Source organism: Grampus griseus, assembly GCF_964374135.1.
Source record: "Grampus griseus genome assembly, chromosome: 10".
NCBI classification, from domain to species: domain Eukaryota; kingdom Metazoa; phylum Chordata; class Mammalia; order Artiodactyla; family Delphinidae; genus Grampus; species Grampus griseus.
This window is the reverse complement of record NC_139004.1, coordinates 31,534,585-31,557,685: the sequence shown is the minus strand read 5'-3', so window position 1 is coordinate 31,557,685 and position 23,101 is coordinate 31,534,585. Positions and strand designations below refer to the sequence as shown.

The 23,101-nt window shown below is 57.8% G+C and overlaps 1 protein-coding gene across 1 annotated transcript in view; it reads left to right on the top strand.

Moving 5' to 3' along the window:
• Window positions 1–22,966, top strand: part of TTBK1 (tau tubulin kinase 1) — a gene marked incomplete at its 3' end in the record, with an annotated part of 38,887 nt that extends 15,921 nt beyond the window's left edge. Inside the window, exons 13-15 of the mRNA XM_082664402.1 lie at window positions 1,563–2,124; window positions 20,332–21,899; window positions 22,567–22,966. Of these exons, the coding sequence (XP_082520528.1) occupies window positions 1,563–2,124; window positions 20,332–21,899; window positions 22,567–22,966 (2,530 nt within the window). The remainder of the gene's footprint in view (window positions 1–1,562; window positions 2,125–20,331; window positions 21,900–22,566) is intronic.
• Window positions 22,967–23,101: the final 135 nt, after the last annotated feature.

Here is a 23,101-nt window from a genome sequence, read left to right as displayed (position 1 = left end):
ACTTACATGGGAGTATGAATGTAAGACCTGGGTGACCTCCCTCCGGGGGTTGTATTTTAAGCCGTATGAACAAATTGATAAAAATGTTGTGCAGATTGGAGTTGGCAGGTCCCACATAGGCTGGGGTACGATGTTGAGAAAGCCCCACGGGAGGCTTTGATCTCTCACCCTTCCCCTCACAGGCTCGATGCAGGGGGGAGGATGGCAGTCCGCCCCCTGTCCGCAGCCTGAGTGTGAGTGAGGCCTCTGTGGTTCTCAGGGGGGCACCCTGGCATCTGGGAGAGGACAATTCTTCCTTGTATAGCATCCTACAACCAGGAATACCCTCACCTTGGGGCTGGTACTCCCCAGTTGAGAACCTCTGCAAGTAACGTGAGATTCACAGCACAGGTTAAGATAACGATGGAAGAGATGTCCCCAGGTAGGATCCAGGTCCCAGAAGCAAATGTCAGAAGGGACCCAGCCCCTGCCTGGCAGAACTCGCAGTCTCCTGGGGTGGCAGATTCGTAAACATACACATGCTCCTCTCTGTGACGAGAGGGGACACAGGCAGTGCTGGAAAGGCAAATTAACCCCCATCAATGCAGGAGGGAACAGCTCCCTGCAGGAGGTGACATCGAGCTGGGGTGGACGGCAAAGCGTGGGAGGACAGGCTGTGTGTGGGGAGTGGCATTCGTAAAGGCACAGAGGTGTGAGCAATTTGTGGAAAAGCAAATGAATTTGAGATGGGTCTGGCTAGGGGAAGGGGGAAATGGGGCCTTTGGCTGGCCGTCAGGGGCCTTGAATGCCAAACTAAGGCATGCAGACTTTGTCCTGGGCTGGGAGTCACTGGAGTTTGCTGGAGGTGGTGAAACCAGCCAGGTAGGCTTGAAGGGTGGTGGTAAAAGAGGCTAGAAAACCATCAGCTCGAGGGCCAGGTGGGTGTGTTTGCCCTGGGTGCAGCGGGAGAGAGCCTGCGTTGGGTGGGAGCCCTAGCTGGGCAAACATCAAATTGCCTTTAGGAAAGTCAGAAGATCCAGGTTCCTGGGCGTGGTTTGGAGGACAGTGTTCCTTGGGCACAGGAACCAGGTTTTACTTTTTGCCCGTTTAGATTCCTGGAACACAGTAGGCATTCAAAAATGCGTGTTGGGGCTTCCCTGGTGGTGCAGTGGTTGAGAGTCCGCCTGCCGATGCATGGGACGCGGGTTTGTGCCCGGTCCGGGAATATCCCACATGCCGCGGAGCAGCTAGGCCCGTGAGCCATGGCCGCTGAGCCTGCGCATCCGGAGACTGTGCTTCACGACGGGAGAGGCCACGACAGTGAGAGGCCCGTGTACCGCAAAAAAAAAAAAAGAAAAGAAAAAAAATTGTGTGTTGAATGAATGACTAAATGAATGAATGAGATCTTTGCAGGGACTGAGGTTGGAGGGTGGCAACCCAGGACGTGGCTGAGCCTGGCCCAGGGTGGGAGAAGTGCAGTGGTCAGGGGGTCTCAGGCATCAGCTTCCACCTTGCCACCTCTTTGGGGTCCTTGGGGGTCCAGAGAGGCTGGGCACTGAGCCCCACGTTGGGTGGCTTTGCAGGTCACGAATGGATCTGCCCGGCTCACCCTCGCGCCAGGCCTGTTCCTCGCAGCCGGCCCAGATGCTGTCAGTGGACACGGGCCACGCCGACCGGCAGGCTAGCGGCCGCATGGACGTGTCAGCCTCCGTGGAACAGGAGGCCCTGAGCAATGCCTTCCGCTCGGTGCCGCTGGCCGAGGAGGAGGACTTCGACAGCAAGGAGTGGGTCATCATTGACAAGGAGACAGAGCTGAAGGACTTCCCCCCGGGGGCGGAGCCTAGTACGTCGGGCACCACGGACGAGGAGCCCGAGGAGCTGCGGCCGCTGCCCGAGGAGGGCGAGGAGCGTCGGCGGCCAGGGCCGGAGCCCGCCGTCCGGCCCCGGGGACGCGGCATGCACATACTGGCCGAGGAGGACCTGCGGCTGATGCCGGCTCAGCCCCTGCCACCCCAGCTGAACCAGGCCGATGGCCGGTCAGAGACATCACAGCCCCCCACGCCCGGCAGCCCTTCCCACTCGCCCCTGCACTCCGGACCCCGCCCTCGACGGAGAGAGTCGGATCCCACGGGCCCTCAGAGACAGGTAAGGTTGGGCTTGCACCCCACTCCCCACGCCCGACGCCCGCAGTCCTGGCACGTAGCCGGGAGTGCTCCTGTGTGCTCCCTGGGGGCTGCCGACTAGCACCAAACTGTTGCAGCTCTGATGAAGGGAGACAGGCTTAAGGGTCTGAAACCAAGCTTATGGGGGCAGCAAGGCTTCCCAGAGGAAGTACCTCCCGGGTCTGAGTTGAGTCTTGCATTCTGGGCGGTGTCAGCCAGGTGACATAGCAGGAGAAGGACCTCCCAGGCCAAGGCGACAGGGTGTGCAAAGCCCCAGAGGTGGCCATCAGAAAGCACTGCTCTGCTTGCACTTCGCAGCACATGGGGCTGCGCGGTGGGTCCTGGTGCCCTGTCTGGGAGGGCCTTGGGGTTGGGGCTGGATGCTGAAGGCTTGGTGAGCCACCGCAGGCTTTTAAACGGGGGTGCGACATGATGACACGGGTACTTTTGAAGGATCCCTCTGGCTGCTGTGTGGAAAATGGATTGAAGGGGCACAAAACTCTCAGCAGGAAGGCCACATGGCAGGCGCCAGCGGGAGAGTGTCCTGGTGGCTTGGACCAGGGTGGGGACTTCGGATTTGGGGCAAGGTGGATGCAGCCGAGAGGTGTTGGGTGAGGACTGAGGGAGCTGTGACGGAGCAGAGGGGCTCTCCACTGACGCCCGGTGTTCCGGGTGGGTGGCGGTGCCGTCACTGAGTGGCTTTAAAAGGAGTAGCACCTCAGCTTTGGAAGCAATGACCTCGTGGTACCTGTGGGATGTCCACTGTGGAGGCATCAGTTCTCAGCAGAGAGATCTCGCCAGGAGATACGGACTGGGGGGTCTTGTAGTCCACAGGAGTGGATGATGTTACCCAAGAGGATACCCGAGATGGTGGGGAGAGCCAAGGGTGAAGGCAGAGCTGGGAGGGGGGAGGAGAAAGGAAAGGGAGCCCTTGAGAACGAGTGAGCTGAAGGAGTCAGAGCGTGGAACACCTGGGGAGAGGGCTCCTGGAAGTCAGCGAAGGAGCTGCTGAAAGAGGGTGAGGCCAGCAGGGGATGTCCTGTGGTCAGGGCAGGCTCCATGCGGGGGGTGAGCCCTGAGGACCAGGATGCTCAGACAGTGATGGGGAGAAAAGGAGCCTGGGCAGCAGGGACCCTAAAGTGGGCACAGGGGCGGGGATGCTGGGGGCCCTGGGTGGACCCGGTCAGACTGTCATGGCACCTTCTCGTGTGGGAGGACTGCGGGACAAGGCAGGACGGGCAGGGAGGGGCCGGATGGTGGTTGCATCATAAATGCCAGGGGGAGGGTCTGCAGCACGTCTCATGGTATTTTCTTCTGGCAAACATGGGGTGTCAGAATAGGCAGCAGGCCACTGGCCTGGCCTGGCTTCTCTGTGTGGGGTAGAGACTGACCTCTGATCCAGGAATATGGCTCCAGCACTCACCCTGGGTGTTGAATGGGGTCTGTGCTCCCTCAGAGGACTGGGGAGAGCAAGGAGGTGATGCTAGAGGGCTCAGGGGCTGTGCCGCGTTCCACTGGACTGTCCCACGTCGGGGTCATGCACGCAGAAGGCTCTGGGAGATGCCAGGTGCAGGGCTGGGGCCAGTTCTGCTGTGTGCTCAGAATCGGGAGGTCTGGCCGGGAGATCGCAGGTGCTCTGGAGAAGGCAGCTCCGAGTAGGGCTGTCTTTACGCCCCATCCCTGTGTGTAGAAGAGACAACCTCTGACCCAAGATCCTGAGGAGTGTTCATCCTGGCCTTGCCCTGGACACTGGAAAATTGGGGGCTCAAAAAGTGGGGACCATGAGCTTCCACCCAGAGGGGTCCTAGCCAGCCTGAGTTGGAGGCTCAGCTGTGGCAGGATGTGGGCAGCATGGCTGTGTTGCTGACCTGGACACTGTGCGCACCAGAACCAGCACTGGGAAGCAGGAGAGGGAGCAAGAGCTGTTTGGGCTCCCTTGCTCCCCTCTCATTCATTCATGCACTCATTCATCACCTAGTCATTCCCTATTACTGCGTAACTACACTGTGCCGGGGACCGGAGGCATCAGAGATCAGACACACAATAGGTCGTGCTCTTGGGACGTGCAGAGTGGAGGAAAGGAGACAGGGGGTGGTGGTGTGGGGTGGAGAGAAAGCCCAGAATTAAAATCAGGAGGCCGAGTTCTGGACCTGGGCTCTTCCAGTCCCTTCCTGGTGACTGTAGGCCAACTGGGTCTCAGACTTGGGGTGCTGAGCTATCTGGGAGGTTTTTCTCACCTTCAGATGCACCCCCCTTGTCCTAGGAGTCAGCCTCCCACTGGGGAATTCCAGCCAAGGGGGTGAGGAGAGATTTGGGGGAGCAGACTCAGGCCTGTCGTACAGTCAGTCTTGGGCTCAGGTCCTCCTCGTGACAAGGGTGGGCATTGCCTGTCTCAGTGAGCGATGAGCTGATGAGTCGTGTGAGCCTGGAGGGGATGTTAGGTGTGTGCGGGCCTTGGTTTCCCCACAGCGTACAGCATTCTATGGCTGCGTGTGTGCCATAGAATGTCGGTGTCAGCTTACCCAAGAGCGTGCAGCGGTGTGTGGGCGTGTCCATGTGTGTACACACGCGTGTGGGTGCACATGTCAGAGTGTCTGTGTAGAGCGCGTAGTGGGTCTGCGAGTGTGTGGAGATCCATGGAAGCCTAGAACGTCACAGCTGGCAGGGTAATCATCACAGTGATAGTTCTAATGAGGATATAATAGCTGGCACTACTCCCGAAATTCCATATTCTACATGCGCATTCCTCACAACAATACCGTGCAGAGGCCATCCCCATTTACAAGGTAAGGAAACTGAGGCTCAGAGTAGCTAAGTCTTTAGCCCAGGGTCACCAGCTGCTAAGTGGTAGAAGCAGGATTTGAATCCAGGCAGCTGGCTCCAGGGCTGTGCCCGGAGCCACACAGTCTGAGGCCTGTGTGTTTAAGAGAGGAGCAAACACAGGCCAGAGAGAGCAGATGACTTGTGCGGGATCAGGAAGAGCCTTTGTGTGTGTGTGTGGGGGTGTATATGTGTGTGTGTGTTGCATGCACACATGTGTGTGCGCCTGCTGGCTGGACTGTGGCAGCAGGTGTGCCTGTGGGCGTGTCATTGCGTGTGGCGCAGCCTCTGTGTGTGTCTTGGTTTGAGCACATGGGGCAGGACATGTCTTGGAGTATTTCAGTACAGCAGGGTGAAGCTGACTCCTTCCTTCGCCAAGGGCAGGGGAAGAGGGAGGAATGGACTGGCACATTTTTTCCTTCTTTTGGTCTGGAAAGAGTCCTGAGCCCAGCCTGGGTGGGGGATGCAAAACTGGCTGCACCCTGGAATCTCAGTTTGTGGAACTCCCCCCATCCTGTAATGTAACTAGATTAAGCGGCTCAGGGCAGGCAGGAAGTCTCTATAGGGACCCCACCCTGCCGCCTTTCTGCAAGGAAGCCCCTCCTAGTCCCAGCTCCGTCGGCTTGGTGTCTGACGTGTGAACTTCCTCCTAACAGCTCCTAAGATAGGAGCACCTGCAACTCTGTCACCTACCCCCGTGGGGAGCAGGGACGAGGATAACGTGGAACCAGGCAGTTTTAGAGCATCTATTGTTCTTTGGTGTGCATCGCATGGTACTTTAATTTTTTTCTTACACACACCTCGTTTTCTTCTCTCCGGAATTTACGGTGCAAATTAGAAGTGACCGGGAAAGCCAGGGCAGAGGAGAGAGCAGCGTACAGAGTGTGTGATTTGGGGGAGGGATGTTTACCCTCCTTCGCGGTTGTCTCTGGCTGATAACCCGGGGGGTCAACATTCCCTGAGTACATGGACATTTGTTTGGCAGCCCCTAGAGCATTTCCCTGCCACGTGTGCGAGGGGCTGGGGGACAAAGATGAATCGGAGCTCACCGTCAAGGGGGTGGGGTGGGGATGCAAAGGTGGAGACACGATGTTTACAGTCAAGGGACAAAGGGAGATAACAGAGAACTTTCCTCTGCTGGGAGCAGGGAGCCAGCCTGCCTGGGAAGCCGGGGTGGCCTCAGAGACATGACACTTCAGTGGGGCGCTGAGGACAGGGAGGTGGCCACAAGAAGTACCTGGCCTGAAAGGGCAGGAGCACGCTGGGATTAAATCCCTCTGGCAGCTGACCAAACTCTGGCTGAGATGCTGAACTTGAGCCACCCGCCTGTGCTGCTAGAGGGACTGTGGGCAACTGTGGGTACCTCTGGCCCTCAGTATCCCCAGGTGGGCCTTGGACCCCTAACCCTCAGTGCAGACAGGACCGGTTCAGAAGGATCCTAGACTTGACCACAAAGAAGCTGGAAGGGAAAGTAGAGTGATGGCAAAGACAATCCTACAGAATATTCTGTCTCCTCGCCTTTCTGCTGGAGGTTCCATGCCGGGTCCCTGGACCCCCATTCAATGGCCTCAGGGGCCCCCTCCTCCTCAGCCCTCTAGAAGCTGGCCCAGCCAGTCCTCACCAGCCCCGCCTAACGATATGTAAACTGGCCTCAGTCCCAGGAAGAGCTAGGGGTCAGGATGGGAAACATCTGATGACAGCCAAGTCACCATTTCCATCCCCATAAGCCTGGGACACCGAGCCCCACTTTCCCTTTTCCCTTTGAGGGCACGAGGGCAGCAGGGCACAGGCGTGATTCTTCCCAACGGTGGCCAAGTGAGGCGGCCACACCCTGCCATGTGGCTCGACCTTGCAGAGGACAGGGAAAAAGCCACCTTGGAGAAATGATTTCAATCGACTCCTCCACCCTCCAGTCCTCTATCCCTTTCTTCATTCTCAAGAGTGATTTAAAGGGTAATAAAACAGTTCACATGACACAGCATTTACACCATGGCCAGCACTGTTCCAAGGGCTTTGCATATTATAACATCTGATCCTTATAAAGGTCCTATGATGTGGGAACCATAGTCACCTCCATTTTACTGAGGAAGCTGAGGCATGAAGAAGTAAAGTAACTTGCTTGAGGTCACCCAGGTAGTAAGTGGTGTAGTTGGGATTCAAACATAAGTAGTCGGACCTCAGAGTCCTACCCTCTGCTACGTTGTCACTGAGACCCTGACTGCCCCTGTCATGGGGGCAGGAGTGCCACCTCAGAGGGCATGTAGCTGGTGTTCTCTAGACCTCATGAAGGGCATGGAGTCCAGCCGGGAAGACAGATGGTGCACAGATGCTAATACATTTTAGAGCGGCCTTCCTGGGGGGCAGGATTTCCCCAGCCCAGAGGGAACCCCGAGCTATGTAGAGCTAAGCCAGGAAGGCATCCTGGAGAAAGTGAGTGACCAAGGTCTCTGCAAGGAGACCATGGTGTGAGGAGGAGACCGGGAAAGGGCACTGGAGGCCGGAGCCTAGATTGTGAGGCAGGAAAGTACTACAGTCTGCACCCCTCTGCACCCTGCCGGACCCTGCCGACCTGCCCGGGACGCCGGTGCCGCAGGGGCTGTCAGCGGTGGGGTGGCCCCCCGAGACGGAGCTGTCGAGTCTGTGCCTGACGCCTCTTTTCCCTCCACTCTCTTGGTCTCTTTCAGTTGGAGGAGGACAGACTCTCGGGGCACTCCCTCCCGCGGTACAGCCCCCTGCGACGACTGGCGTCCTCCGTTTTCTCCTCCTCCACGCTGGAGACCGAGCATTACCCTCACCCTGGCGGCGGCGGCTCCTCCGGTTCCCTCATTCAGCGCAGCCGCTCGGCGGAGAGCAGCCCCGTGCGGGCGCCCCACCGGCGCCACGCGCCCCTGGCCGCCGGCAACCACAGACTCGTGCCCTCGGTGCTCCGCATCTCGCGGTCACAGCTGCAGCAGGTGTGGGCCCGCTTCACGCACAAGACCTAGGCTGGGCCCCCCCCCTCCTGGAGGGGGCAGGTGGGGGGGGGTGGGGAGCAGGCAGAGACCGTGGTTCCTTCCCAGGACGCAATAATCACACACTCATACACCCTGTCCCTCCCCATCATGCAATACAGCCCCCTATAACGTTGGCCCAAGGTACTGTAACGCCCCGCCCCTCACCCCCCATCGTCTCCCTTTGCTTGGCGCCAGCCAAATGGTGCAGGGAGGGATGGGGCTGTTGGTGCAGCTTCTGGGACAGGACAGGGGCCCTGGGCTGGAGCCACCAGTGAGTCCAGAGTCCAGTGGAAACCAAGGTGTCAGGGAGAGGCATGCTGGGTCAGAGTCAGTCTGGAATGAGGCTTATTCTTTTTAATCTGTGATCTCTTGGCATAGTTGGGCCTGGTCCACCCTTGAGGGGAGTGCCAGGAGACTGGGTCCCTCTTGGTGTGCTGTGTGTCTGTCTATCTGCGTGGGGCAAGGTGTGTGGCCCTGTGTGTGAGATGGGGACCTGGCCAGCCATATTTGGGGCTTGGTGGGAAAGTGCCTCTACACTCAGTGGTATGGGAGGAAGCAGCCCTGTAACCCAGTGAGCCCTTCCTATGCCATTGTCACAGAGGACAGAGTCCTTGCCCTCCCACATCTCAACCCAGGAGGCCTGGAGCTCAATCCACTGTAGGCTGCCCGTCCCCCAAGGCATATGTGTCACCATCCACTGGTGGGATTGGTTGCCTGGCCCAGCTCCTTAGGAGCTGAGCAAGCATGAACAGGGGCCTGGGATCTGCCTCTCAAAGCGAGCTGGAGCCTCGGCGTGAAAGGACCCCGTCTAGTAGCAGCGGCAGAGAGGGTGGTTGTAAAGGATGAGGTAGGACCTGTGAGCTCAGGACAAATTCCAGACACAGCAGTCCCACCACTGCCCCTCTCAGAGGGTGACTCATTCCTGTGGGTGCTCCGCCAACCTTTTTGCCCCCCAGGGGCGGTGGTGAAGACAGAGCAACAGGGCACCTGGTAGGCTGATCAGATGGGGATCTGGAGATGGGTGGGGGAATCAGGATGCCAGATTGCTTATGCTCTTTCTGCCTGTTTCTCAGCACCCTACCTGTCACTGAAGGGACCCCCAAGGTTCTCTTTCTTCGTTCCTGCCCATGTCAGCCAGCACCTCTGTTCCCCTGGGGAATGCGGCAGTGGTGAAGATGGCTCCAAGAAGGGCAGCACCTGTATAGGGAGGGAAGGAGGGGAGGAGACCTGAAGGTTTGCAAAATGTTGACTGCAGTAAGGTTGCACCTGTGTGTGTGCTTGTGCGCATGCAGGGACGCTTATGAGTACGAGTGTGCTTATGTACGAGCATTTGTGCATGTGGCAGGGTTGTCACGGATAGATGCTCAGGCTGTGCGCGGCCATTCACAACGTGAATGGCATCCACTGAAGTTGCACAGTGCTGCAGTCCTGTGTGTGTGGGTGTGTATGAGTGCGCACGTGTGTGTGTGTTAGGGAGTCAGAAACATGTCTGTGCAGTCCTTGGTAGTTTCCTATGTACCTACTATCATCCTGGCTCCTCTTTCTCCCTCCTTCCTCTCTTGATGTCTGCTTCCCTCCCAACTCATCTCCCTTCAACTCCTGTCTCTGGCTGCAGTAGAGGCCTCAGGGCCCCTGCCCCAGCCTAGGGATGCCGTAGTGAGTGGGCAGTGCCCCGAGCCAAACTGTTCTCCTACGTGGCTTGTCCATGTGAGCTAAGCCTGCACCCACCACTCTCCTTTCTCCAAAATGTGTTTCTTTTTGAGGATATCTGGGCCAAGAGCACCCTCTCCATCTAGGGATGAAAGCCAGACTCGGGCCCACCCCCATCCTGACTGCTCATTTTTGAACCTCCCCAAGTCCAAGCCTCTGTTGCCCTCCGGGATGTTTTGTGTGGCTCTGCATCCTGCGGTGGCAGAAGGTAGAGGAGGGTCAGGGTAGACCCTCAAGAAAAGAGGGAAAACACAAAGCACAAAGGTGAGGGGGTGGGATGGACAGTAGCCCTACTCCCCGTCTTCTGGCACTGCCCCCCTCTCTCCCTGCTACCCTCTGGCCCTCTTTCCATCCTCTCCAGCTAGTGACAGGGGCTGAAATGAAGAGGAGTCTGTCCACCAGCCACTCTAAAAGTCAGCAGCAGTGGGGTCAGGGCCCCTGTTATCTGGGACTAGATGAAACCAAGCACTCTGTTATCCGGCATTTCCTTCCAGAGGGGTCCACTACCCGACCCTGAGCACAGCTCCCACTCAGTGACCAGCACCCTGAGGTGCTCTAAGATCCCAAAGTGCCTTGTGACATATCAAAGACGGTGGCACTAGCTTCAGCCTCGTTTTAGCATTAAACACATATTTCTGTTTCCAAAGCTTTTGGAGGTGGGGAATCCTGTTTAGCAACCCCAAAGTGGCTGAATTTTCAAAAACACACACACGCGCACACACACACACACACGCGCGCACACACACACACCAGAACTGATAACTGTGGGAGAGGGTGTGTCCTTTAAAGTAAGATCTTGATTCAAAACATTTTGTCCTTTGGGGGACATCCTTTTACGTGTCCTCCGTAGCGGAGGAGATACTGTCTTATAAGCCATAAAGCTCTGAACTAACAGGAAGTGATCTTGATAATATTGAGATTATCTCAGGGCCCCTGCCCCAGCCTAGGGATGCCGTAGTGAGTGGGCAGTGCCCTGAGCCAGACTGTTCTCGTGGATGTCTCACCCATGCGAGCTAAGCCTTCACCCACCACTCTCCTTTCTCCAAAATCTGTTTCTTTTTGAGGCTATCTGGGCCAAGAGCACCCTCTCCATCTAGGAATGATTACCTTTTGAGGGTAGTTTTGACTTTTGGAACATCTAAGGCCATTTGAAGCCACGTGTGTTGCAGCAAGTTCATGTGCAGCTCAGCCGGCCCTGCGTGGTTTGGAGTTGGGGTGCCTGTCTCTAGGTCCCAGGCTGGGTAGGGCCCTGCAGTGTTGTCAGGCTCCTTTGGGTTTCCCAAAGAAGAGGTCAGCGTGTTTCAAGAAATGATACCCTGCTTGGGGAAAGCACATAGCCTCCCCAAGGTCGGCTTTGAAAAGAAGCAGTACTCTTTGTTGTATTGGAAAACGATATTTTCATACTTTAAAGTCACACCCTGCATGTAGCCGTGGCTTCCAATTATGAATTAATTTATTTTATTTAACAGTCACTGGTGCACAGAGCTTATTATGTGCCAGGCAGTGACCTAAGCACTTTACAAAAATAACTTGTTTAATCCTCACAATAGCCTAGGAAGTAGATCCCAGGATTATCTGCATTAAATGGATTAATCAGAATATCTAATTTACAAAAGCGTATTAAAAACCCCACCAATGCCGAATAACTGAGGTCTTGTTTGACGGGAGTTTTAAAGCATTTTAGTCTGTGTATTGGTCTATTTACTGTCCTTTCTGGTTGGCCCCTCCTCGCTCTATCTAGGAAGAAGGAAGTTGTCTATGAGTCAGACTCTCCTTTCTTCTCCATCCCAGAGTCCAGGTGGGGGTCACTCCAGAGTACCGGGGTTGGTTGAAATGACTGGACCCTGTCTCTCCAGAGACCCCAACCTCTCAATCCCACATGGCCCCAAGCATCCCATAGCAGCTCTGGGGATTAGATGGGTGGAGTAAGAGTTCTGGTGAGAAAGCAGGTGCTCAAAACCCTGTCCTCAGTGGTATTGGTGGAATCCTTGGGGTCAGGCTCACAGGCAGGGCAGGTACTGGCATTGGTGACCACTGACCATGGAGATGTGATATGTCACCAACTCACATGTCAACAGGAGCCAAGCAGTGTCAGGGAGAGGGCACTTGTGGGGATTGTGGTAAACAGAAGGACCACCACCAGTCCTCAGCTCAGCCAATTGTTGCCAGCATCTTCCAATTTTTAAGTGAAATCTCACAATTTTTAATTAGTGGCATCTAATTTTTTAAAAGCAACAACTTTTTAAAGAAAAATCACTGTGTGAGCTAAACAAAACCGGTTTACAGGCAGAGACCCTGAACTCAGTTTGAACCTCTCTGAGCCTGAGGACTCACTCACCCCCCCAAATCTATCCAAGGCTGTAGCACTCAAATGGGGGCAGTGTTCTGCCCCAGGAACTCAAACTGGGTGGGCTTCTTAAGAGAAGGCAGTTCGTGGCCAGTGGGGCTGTGTGCCGGGTGCTGTGTGTACATGTCAGTGAGCTCATGGTGTGTGTGCCTAAGTGTGTGTGTGGGCCGGTGGGTTTGTTCATGGCAAGTGGGGTCCTCCTCAGAGGACCAGTATTTTCTCTGTGGGACAGGAACCTGAGTCAGTGAAAAATGCTCTAGTAAATTCTCAGTAATGAATAGACACCCCCCCCACCCACTTAAGGCAGCTTGGGTCACAGCAATAACCATTCAACACTCACCCCTGCCGCTAGCATCCCGAACCCAGCAATCTCCTTTGCGTTTCCAGTTGTGGGGAAAAGGGGAATAGCCCTGCCCAGCACATGGGGGAATAGCGGAAACTCTGAGCCATGCTGGTACCTTAACCCTTGCTCCCCCAGCCAAGAGGGGCAGGCCCCTCCAATCCCAGGAAAAGCCAGGGTTCCTCTCTGTGGAGGGGCCCAGGACCCTCCTTTGCTATTTCTCTCCTCTGCCCTGCTTAGATCTCCTTTTCTGGGGAGGGGTGGTGCTGTCTGCCCAGGCAGTGGTTGGGGGGGCCTGGGCTACTGGGGTGTGCAGAAAGAGCTGTGGCAATGTGTCTATATTGGGTGACCAGGGGAGGGGACCATGCTTAGGGAGGATATGGGGGCCCCTGGCTGTGGGAGCATGATGCTGTATCTCCTGCTGTCCTTCGGTTGATTTGGTACCTGAGGATGGAAGAATAGACCTCTAAGGAGGGCCCGAACACCCCCCCCACCCCAAACTCCACTGAGATTCCAGCCCATAGGGCAGGAATCAGCCCACCCCCATGGGCAGTCCTTGGTAACAAGGAGTGTGGCAAATCACTCTTCTTAAGTTGGGGGGCACGTCCCCAAAGTTTGCATTATTCCCATTAGGGACAGAGGTGCCCCCTGGGACTGGTGGGGTCAGCCTCTGAAAATTGTAAAGCATCCTTCTCCCTAAGGGAGAGGCTCCCAGTCTGAGAACCACATCCCTCAAATATCCCAAATGGTTTCTCACACCACCCAGTGGGCTTCCCAGCTTAGGGAGCCCCTGGGCTTGAATGGCCCCAGCCCCCCAAGTGAGTAGTTAAGAAGCAGTGGGGGAAGAGGGGCAATGAAGCCCAAAGGACTATGGGAACCTTTCTAGACCTCCGCTTCCACTTGGTTCCGCCGTGCGTCCCACCACGTACCCTCCCTTCTACCTGCACAGGCTCTGAGGGTGGGGGGGCTTGGGGTTCACCTTGCCACGACTAACAGCCCCCCCCCTCTCTCACACACACACACGCACACGCGCGCACACACACACACACCCATAGCTGCAGGCACACTTCATGCACTCTCCGGACAGCAAACTAGCAGCCCCCCCGCCCAGGAGAGCACGAGGATCGTGTCTCCGGGCCCCTCTCACAGGTTTATCACTGTATCGGGACCCCCATCTACCACATTCCCCTTTGTCCGCGACCCCTGGACCCGCCCCCGCGGCCGTCGCACCACGAATGTATGTTCAGTCTTTTTAACTAGCTGCTAAGCGGCGTGATCAGGGTACCGCCAGGCCTCCGAGCCCCGGGCTCGAGACCCGCCCCTCACGCCGCCAGAGCTGCCCTCCCGGGCGCCCCGACGTGTGCGCCCGAGGGGGTGTCAGCCTCTGCGCCCCGCTCCCGCCGAGCTGCCTGCTGCTAAAGTCCTCCCCCGGGTTATCGCCCCCAGCCGCCCGCCGCCCCCGCCCCGCGCTGTGCTTGTGTTAGCTTCCCCTCCGCAGGCTCTCGGTCGCAGGGTCCTTGGCCCAGGGCGGGGCGGGGCTGGAGTGGTAGCTCGCCCCTCAGGGCTTCAGGGCAGGATGCTGACGAGGGCTGGGAGTGGAAGCTGGCCAATTCTCCGGGCTCGAAGAGCCCCTGTCGCCCACCCCTGATTCCAGTTACCTCACCGCCTACAGAGCTGCCCCCTCCCCCCGCTAAATAACTGGCCTTGCAATTGGATGCCAAAGAGCCCAGAGTTGAGGGGGACCCAAGCTTTGAGCCTAGGTCTCTCAGAGCCACCCAACACCCCCTTTTGGCCCAAGCCCCTGCGTCCATGTCTCCTGCCCCACCCCACTTACACCACTGAGGGCCCTGGGGGTCCCCAAACATGCCCCCACTTCCAGCTCTTCTCTCTTCCCACCCCCGAAAATAAAACTCAGGGACCAACATCTGCTTCCTTTGCACTTGCTCCGTCGACCCCTGCCCCCACACTTGGAGGGGCTTCCGAGGGTGAAGAGGCGGGGTTCGGGGCCCATGTGGCTGACAGTACTGAGCGAGGAGAGGGCTGGCCCCTGCCCCCTAAGAGGTGAGACTGGTGGAATGGGGGAAGCTCAGCCCTGGGGCCCACCTGAGCCCTTTCCCTCCAGGGACCCAAGGAGCCCCCTCGCATTGTTGGGAGACACTTCCTGATCGAGGTGGGGAGGGGAGCGAGGGATAGGAAGGGGATTGGTGAGAGGACCTCCCTCCCGGAGGTCCCGAATCCCAGCCTGTTTATTCCTGGGCTTCCCCATCCCATCACACACCCCCCCCGCCCCCGCATTTTGTACTGCAATAATACTGTATTATAAGCTTGCACTATTTCCCGACCCCGGCCAGCATAAGCATGCGCGAAAAACTCAAAACCACACACACACAGGAAGATGGGACGCTTTTTTTTTTCTTTCTCTCTCTCTCTCTCTCCGGGGTGCGTCCTCAGTGTACAAAGCGGCGTCGGGGGCGGGGGGTGGTCCCGGGCCCGGGTAGAAGAGCATGCACTGAGACCCCGCCCCTAGACTGCGAGTACTGTACAAATCCAACACTTGAAACTGACACGCACACGCGCGGCGCCGCCGGGGAGGGGGGTGGGACACGGCCACGCACCCCCGCGCACACGGCCACGCACAGGCGGGGGTGGGGGGCGCCCCGCCTTCAGGCGTCGCTGTGCGAGGGATCTTGTGCCTTTTAAAGTCCCTGTATGTTAATGCAGACAATCCGGAGAGCTTGTGTACTACCAAATCCTGATTAAAGACGCCTTCCAGGAACCTGCGCTGCGCCTGCTTTCTTTCACCCTCCTCCTTCCTAACCCACCATTCGATGCAGAACCAATTCTGGGGTCGCCGGGCTGGGCAGAGGGCAGGGTCTAGTCTTCTGCTGACTCAGGGATGGGGTGGGGGGCAAACTCCAGATCAATGGATCCAGTCCCACTCCTCTTACCTCCGCTAAGACGGGCTAGATCGGGAGGGGACCAGAGGTTTCAGCCTAGTTGGACTTGAGCAACCCTCAGGAGGTGGCTGGCTGTCTCCTTTCATCCGCAGGAGGGCTTCGGGGGTGGACTCTGGTCTTTGGGGCCGACTCCAAATCGCCAACTTGCTGGAGGGGGGATGCGGAGTAGGAAGGTGGGCGTACTAATCAGTTTTCTATGGATCAGACAATTGAGGCCAAGTGTGTGCTGGGGGTGGGAAGCCAGAATGCCAGAGAGCCCTGTGGGAGGGAAGGGCACGGGAGCCTTCCCCCGTCCCCTGCTTTAATGGGGGGTCTGAAGTAGCCCTGGCTTGGGGGAGAATGGTCTGTTGAGGGGGATCAGTGAGAGAGTGGACTGTGCAGAGCCAAGGGAATGCAGGGATAGAATGTGGGTTGAGGGAGAACTAGGACAAGGAGAGGGGTGGGACTCAAAGGAGAGGATCGCAGAGACTTTGGAGACTGCAGAGAGAGGGTGAAAGTGGAGGGGGGCTCACCCTCTCTCTGTCCCCCACCCCACCCCTGCAAGCCTGCAGCCACAGCACCAAAAGAGGAAGATGCTTTTCTCGGGGCCTAAAGCAAGTGTGTGGGTAGAGGAAGGGCAAGCTGCAGCTGCATTTCTTGACCCGCAGAGCATTTAGAATGTCCCCATGCTGTCAGATCCTTGCCCTGGGGCAGCCAGGGAGGGGTTGGGGACACTGAGATCTGGGGGTCAAGTATGTGAGGATCTGTAGAGACCTAGGGTGGGCAGCTGCCTTCCCAGCTCATCTTACCCCTTCCACCCAGATGACTGCCACAGGCCAGTGTGCCCGGGGTGGGTGGCAGCCCTGGGTGTGGGGTGGAGGAGCAGAGGGAGGGCTCTTGGCTTGGCAGACGTGGTTTGAGAATAGAGACCCGGACAGACAGATGAAGAATCTGGGAAAGGCAGAGGTGGGCAGAGGAAGCTACCCTGTTGACTTCTCATCTCCAATTTTCAGTCTGGGAAATTATGGCAATTGGGGGGGGTCCCCTGGGGAGGAGGGGAGATGGGAGGTATGCGCTGGGCAGCCGCTGAGGGAGGAGATGGGGCACTGCTGTGAGAGGCACAAAGCCCTCCCCGCCCTGCAGTGAGGGAGGGGCAGGGTGTCAGAGTTCACACTCCTCTTGTCCATCGGCAGCCCCCCTTCTTTGCCCTTGGAACTGTGGGCTGATGTGCAGTGCACAATGTCTGGGACTGGCTAGGGTCCAGGCAGGAGAGTTGCTCAATGCACGCTATGTGGGGATGGGGGTATGTGGAGTAACCTGTCTCCAGCGTCAGTAGCAGAGAAGTCAAGGCTGAGGAGAGCCCAGTTTTGTTGGTAGCAGGGGCAGTTGGGAGTCTGGTCCGTCTACCTCTGTTCACTTCTCCGGCTGACTGGAGTAAACACGGGCTTGGGCTGAGTTCTGAAGCTGGTGAGGCCACATGCCACTGCTCTGGGCTCAGCGGAGGCAGGGGCAGGGCTGAGGCTTTCATTCTCTCTGTCTCAGCTCCAAAGGCCTGCCTCTCCTCCTCCCACACTATTCACCCTCACCACATCTGCCTTTGGCCAAACTCCATCGGCTCACCAGGGAGCTTTGAAACAGGTTTCTGGGCCTCAACTCTGACCTACAGAATCTAGGGAGTAGGACTCAGGGCTCTGCTTTTTTAAAAAGCACCCCCAAGTCACGTTGTGCCAAGCATGCTGGAGTACCACGATAAGCAGACTGGAATCATAAAGGGCCACTGCCCTGGGAAGGGAGCAGGAAGGTGTGAGCTTCCCCAGACCCCGACTTCCGCTTGGTGACACCCAGCACTGTTTCTTCCCTCTGAGACAGACTGGGAGAGTGTCACTGCTGTCCCCCTCCCATGGTGTCCTCAGGCCTATAGGGCCAATCACACAGAGGCTATCCTGTGACCGTTGGCTGATTGAATGAGCACAGGATCACATGAGCAAATGCATGAATACTCATTGGGCCCAGGCATCCAGGAGAGGCCAGAAGGGGTGTGGGAGGACCTCCCGCTCTCTGAGGAAGGAGGAACTTGAGCCCAGCCCTGGCCCTCCCCAACATGGAGCCAGATGGGGAGGGGCTTTGAAATAGAAAACCCAGCATGCCCAGGCCAGGGTGGGCTTGGCAGTGATCCGCAGGGCAAACCTGTCCCTACTCTGAGGTTCACAGCTCTGCTAGAGGGCAGAGGGTCCTGAGTTTCTCCACGTGGGAGGATGGGAGGCCGGTGAGGCAGTGGAGAGAATCCTGAGCTCTGGGCTGCCCTGGGTGGTGTGCTTTGTGACTTGGGCATGTTGATGCTTCTCTCCAAGCCTCAGTTTCCCCGTCTGATATTATCGGCGATGCCTGATTTCCAGCTCTCATCCCTCATGTGATGGAAGGGGAGGGCTTTGAGATGAAAGGAGAGAGGGTTCCAGCTGTGATCATCTAATGTGGGCACTGTGAGGAGAGGATCCATCCTACGGATGGGGCTTTTCCTGAGAGATCCAAAAACTGGCCGGATGGCAAGGGAAACGGTGGTTCTAACAGGGATGCCCGAAGTGTCAGAGATGGGACAGGGAACATAGGCAGAGGTTCTGCTGAGAAAGAATGGCTTGGTGGGGCTGAAGGACATCCCTGCTGGGTAGGATGTATCTAGTGCTGGGTGGGTGAGCTCTGAGCCAGACAGGATAAAAACATAATCAGAACACACCCCCGAGTGTGCTGGAGTCCTGTCCAGTGTCCGATGCTATTTTGTCTTGCATCGCTCCTCCCCACTCCATCAAGGCCTCACTGATGGTCTGACTGTGAGGAAGATTATGGCAGTTAAGGAGGGGAGAAGTCACAGCCTCGAGCAAATCTTGGGCTTGGGGATTCCTTCCCCTCCACCAGCCTTTGGGCTGACTGCACAGAGACCTCAGCTGGGAGAGCCCCTTCTTTCCCCACCCCCCACCCCCCGCCCACAGGTGTGGCATCCAGGAGTTTCTGGGGTTGAGGAAGGAATCAATGATCTTCAAACCAGAGTGAGCAGGGTGGGGGTAGGAGGTGGGGGGCAGGGTGGGGAGGGAGCTAACATTTATCAGTCAACCGCTATAAGTCAGCCTCATGGCTAACATGACCTCATTTATGGTCACAGCCTTTGTGGAGAATGCATTATCCCCATTTAATTTCCTAATCTAAAGATTTCACACTCCATGAAAACAAGGACCAGATCTGTCTTGCTGATCCACAAATTCACAGCCTCTAACACAGCGGCCAAGGCAATAGACATTCAAGGACTTCTTGAATGAATGAATGAAAAACCCTTAAGAGGCTCAGTGTTTATCAAGAAAGAGAGCCATGTAAACACGTGTTTGTGAAATAGAGGGTGGAAGGTTCTGTAACGGAAGGATGTGGGAAAACAAGTAGAGTGATGAAGTCGGCTTGGTGGGTGGACAAGCAGCTTTTGGGGAAATGAGCTGTTTTAGCTGGGTCCTGGAGGAAGAATAGGAATTTGTCATGTCAATAGAGAGAGTGAGAGGACCCCCTGGGCAAAGGAAACTGCCTAGGGAAAGACCCAGAAGTGTGAGATGCATGAGGCATTTAGAGAACTGCTGGAACGTAAGTGGGGGACCAGAGGGTGCTGCTCAAAGTGAGGTTGGAGCACAAGGTAGGAGTCAGATCATGCGGTGGGGTGGGGACAAGTGGGGGGGGTGGGGATGCTCTTGTGCCAAGCCAAAGACTGAAACTGTCTCCTGAGGACTGTGGGACCCACCATAGGTTTCTGCAGGTTTGACGCAGACAGAAATGGGATCAGATTTAAGTTTCAGGAAGATCACTTGGGCAGCTGTAAAAAGAACGGATGGGCAATGCAGAATGGAAAAAGGCTGATGGCTGGGGAACCACGAGGCAGGACAGGGCTGTGCCCAGGGGCATAGGGCAGCAGACACAGATGTTCAAGAGGAATGCCTGGCAGGACTCCCTGAGAGTCTGGATGGCACCTGAAGGTGTTGGAGCCCCTCCAGGGCTTCTGGTCTGCCTGGGTTGTGTTTAGGAAAACAGAGGCCCTGTGTGTTCAAAAGGCTAACGAAGTGCTGGATACCATCAGTACCATCCCACCAGGAACAAAGCCATGTCCGCCCTAATGGGGCCTGGTGCATTGTGGGTGCCTGGGGATGTGTGTGATTGACAAGGGCAGAGCTAGAGAAGACACAGCAGCTGAGGTCCTGGTGAGATGGTCAGGCCTTTTGAGTCTGGAAGGAAGGGGGCTAAGGGCAGATGTGGCAAGAATCTAGAAAACCAAGGACATGCCATCACATTGCCAAGAACTCTGCACAAAGCTTCAAAGGGTAAAACTTAATCAAGTGAAAAGAAACTGCCTTTCACAGGCTGGCTGTGAGTTGTTGGAGGAAGTGTGGACTCAACACATACCTACAGAGGACGGGAAAATTCCTGGCTGACAGGCAGGTGGGAAGGGGGCTGGAGCTCCAGGGGCCCAGCCTGCACTTCAAGGGGTGGAGGACAGCCTGAACTTTGCCCTTGTCTGACAGGTTCTGGTGGCCCTGGTGGCCAGCTCCCTGGCTGCAGAGGAACTGTGCCCCGTGAGGAGGCAGTGAGGGCTGACCCAGACACTTGCTGCCTCTCTCTGGACCTGGTTTCCTACATGGTGGCTATGATGGCTTGCAGTTGTCATTTTCTTCTGTTGATTGAACTAGAGCTGCCTCTGGGTTTCAGGATACACATAGGATACAGAAGAGTGGGGGTAAATGGAAGACTGGTAGACAGAAAAGCCACCAGGATCAAGGCCTGGGACCTCAGGGGACCTGGAGCACGAACACAGTTATTCATCAGAGATTTATTGAGCACTTACTAGGTGCCAGGGACCATTCTAAGCCCTGGGGACAGAGCGATGAGCAAAACAGCCCCAGCATGTGCTCTAGTGGAACTCACAGTCGCGTGGGCCTCGTAGCCTGGGAGTGCAGTCGGGCCTTCTCCGGCCCAGGATGGGGGGGTGACCTCAGTGGGTCCCTGTGTGTGCCCCTTGCAGGTGTTCTCCGTGGCGCCCCCGTTTGAGGTGAATGGTCTCCCGCGAGCTGTGCCCCTGAGCCTGCCCTACCAGGACTACAAGAAGGATCTTTCCGATTACCGCGAACGGGCTCGGCTGCTCAACAGGGTCCGGAGGGTGGACTTCTCGCACATGCTACTTGCCACCCCGCAGGTCCCGCTGGCGCCTGTTCAGCCTCAAACGAATGGGAAGGAGGAAGAGGAGGAGGAGGAGGAGGAAGAGGAGGAGGAGGAGGAGGAGGAGGAAGAAGAGGAGGAAGAAGAAGAGGAGGAGGAGGAGGAAGAGGAGGAAGAAGAGGAGGAAGAAGAGGAGGAGGAGGAGGCAGTGGCCCTGGGGGAGGTGCTGGGGCCACACAGTGGCTCCAGCAGTGAGGGCAGCGAGAGGAGCACGGACCGGAGCCAGGAGGGCGCCCCGTCCACGCTGCTGGCCGATGATCAGAAAGAGTCCAGGGGCCGAGCCTCCATGGCTGACGGGGACCTGGAGCCTGAGGAGGGCTCCAAAACGCTGGTGCTCGTCTCCCCTGGCGACATGAAGAAGTCGCCTGTCACTGCCGACCTGGCCCCCGACCCTGACCTGGGCACTCTGGCTGCCCTCACTCCTCAGCACGAACGGCCCCAGCCCACCGGCAGCCAGCTGGACGTGTCAGAGCCAGGCACCCTGTCCTCTGTCCTCAAGTCTGAGCCCAAGCCCCCTGGGACCGGGACAGGGCCGGGGGCTGGGGCAGTGACCATAGGGGCAGGGGGAGTGGCAGTCACCTCCTCGCCCTTCACCAAAGTCGAGAGGACCTTTGTGCACATTGCAGAGAAAACCCACCTCAATGTCATGTCTTCTGGTGGACAAGCCTCCCGGTCTGAGGAGCTCAGCGCTGGGGGGGAGCTGGGCCTGGAGGTGCCCTCTGATGGAAGGGCTGAGGAGGAGGGGGCCTCCGTATACCTGGAGAACGGCATTGCCCTATCGGGGCTGGTGAGCTGTGTCCTGTCCGCCCCCCCCGGGAGCAGCCCCTTGGAGGTGACCACAGACTCACTGCCCAATGGCCCAGCCCTTGCCGATGGGCCAGCCCCGGCGTCCCTGCTGGAGCCGGGTCCCGAGAAACTGGCCACCATCTCCCCCAGTCGCCAGGCCAGGCCAGGCCCTCGCCCCAGGAGCCGAATCCCTGTCCTGCTGTCTGAGGAGGACACAGGCTCGGAGCCCTCAGGCTCACTGTCGGCCAAAGAGCGGTGGGGCAAGAGGGCGCGACCGCAGCAGGACCTGGCGCGGCTGGTGATGGAGAAGAGGCAGGGCCGCCTGCTGCTGCGCCTCGCCTCTGGGGCCTCATCCTCTTCCAGTGAGGAGCAGCGCCGTGCCTCTGAGACGCTCTCAGGCACAGGCTCCGAGGAGGACACGCCTGCCTCTGAGCCCGCGGTGCCCAGGAAAGCCGGGCGGGCTGCTGCCACCCGGAGCCGGATCCCCCGTCCCATCAGCATCCGCATGCCCACGCCTGCCGCAGCCCAGCAGCCCCCTGACAGACCCCAAGGCGCGGCCCCAGCATCTGACACAGCCATCACCAGCAGGTGAGAAACTGCTGCTAGTCCCAGGGCAGGCAGAGGGTGACTACAGAAGGCCTCCACCAGCAGACGCTTCCCTGGAGCCAAGGGCCATTGATAATTCAGGAAGGACCCTCAGCCACACCCCCTGTCCACCACCTCCGCAGCTAAGTCTCTCTTCTGACTCAGGTCCCAGCCCTCTCACTGGGCTCAAGGGAGTGGCTGCAGTGAGTGTGTCTGGAGGGGTTCCAAGGAGGCCAGGCTTGGGAAAAGGTTGATGGGGGCCAGCGGGGTCCACACACAGCCTCTGGCGTGCCATGGGGCATTTGAGGCCAAAGGATAAAGGCCAGAATAGTTGGGAGAAAACATTATACATATTAATATAAACATGGGTATATAATAGAGTAGAATGTAAAATCCACGCGAATTTTAAAGATAAAACAGAGACATCAAACAAAGCCTGGAGCAAGCTCTTTTGGTAGCAGCCTGGGAGTGTGTGGCCCTTAGAGGTCCCGTTCTGGAGGATGGGGCACCATGCCTCAGTTTATCCATCTGTGCCAAGGTCTCCTCAGTTTCATCCAGCTCTGAGGATGCAGGACTCTGGAGCTCAATGCCCAGGGAGATTCTGAAAATGTCTTTTTGTTTCTTTGCCCTCCTCTTGTCTCTTGCCTTCTGCCCTCCGCACCTCCCGCAGGCTCCAGCTGCAGAAGCCCCCAGGGACGGCCATTGCTGCTGACCTCCGTCCCAAACAGCCGTGGCCCGGGCCCAGGGCGAGCCGTGGCCCGGGCCCAGGGCGAGCCCAAGCCGGCACCAGGCCCCCAGCCCCGCGCAGTCCCGGCCTCCCCGCCTCCTCTGCGCACCATCCCAGCGCCTCCCCCCGGAGCCGGTCCCTGTCCCGCAAAGAGAGCCCCTCTCCCTCGCACCAGGCCCGGCCGGGGGCCCCCCCACCCCGGGGCGCCCCGCAGGCCCGGGCCCAGCCTGAAGGCACCCCCTCCCCGGGGGCCCCCAAGAAAGGACCCAGAGGGAAACTCCAGACTCAGCGCGCAACCAAAGGCCGGGCGGGGGTTGCGGAGGGTCGGGCTGGGGCCAGATAATGACGCGCGCGGCGCTCCGTGGCCCCTCACCCTCACCCCGGCCCCCCACCTGCAGCCGGCCACACTGGAACAGCTCCCAGCACAGCCTTACGCGCCTGACGCGCGCCACCCGCGGCCCCAGCTTCCTGCCTGCAC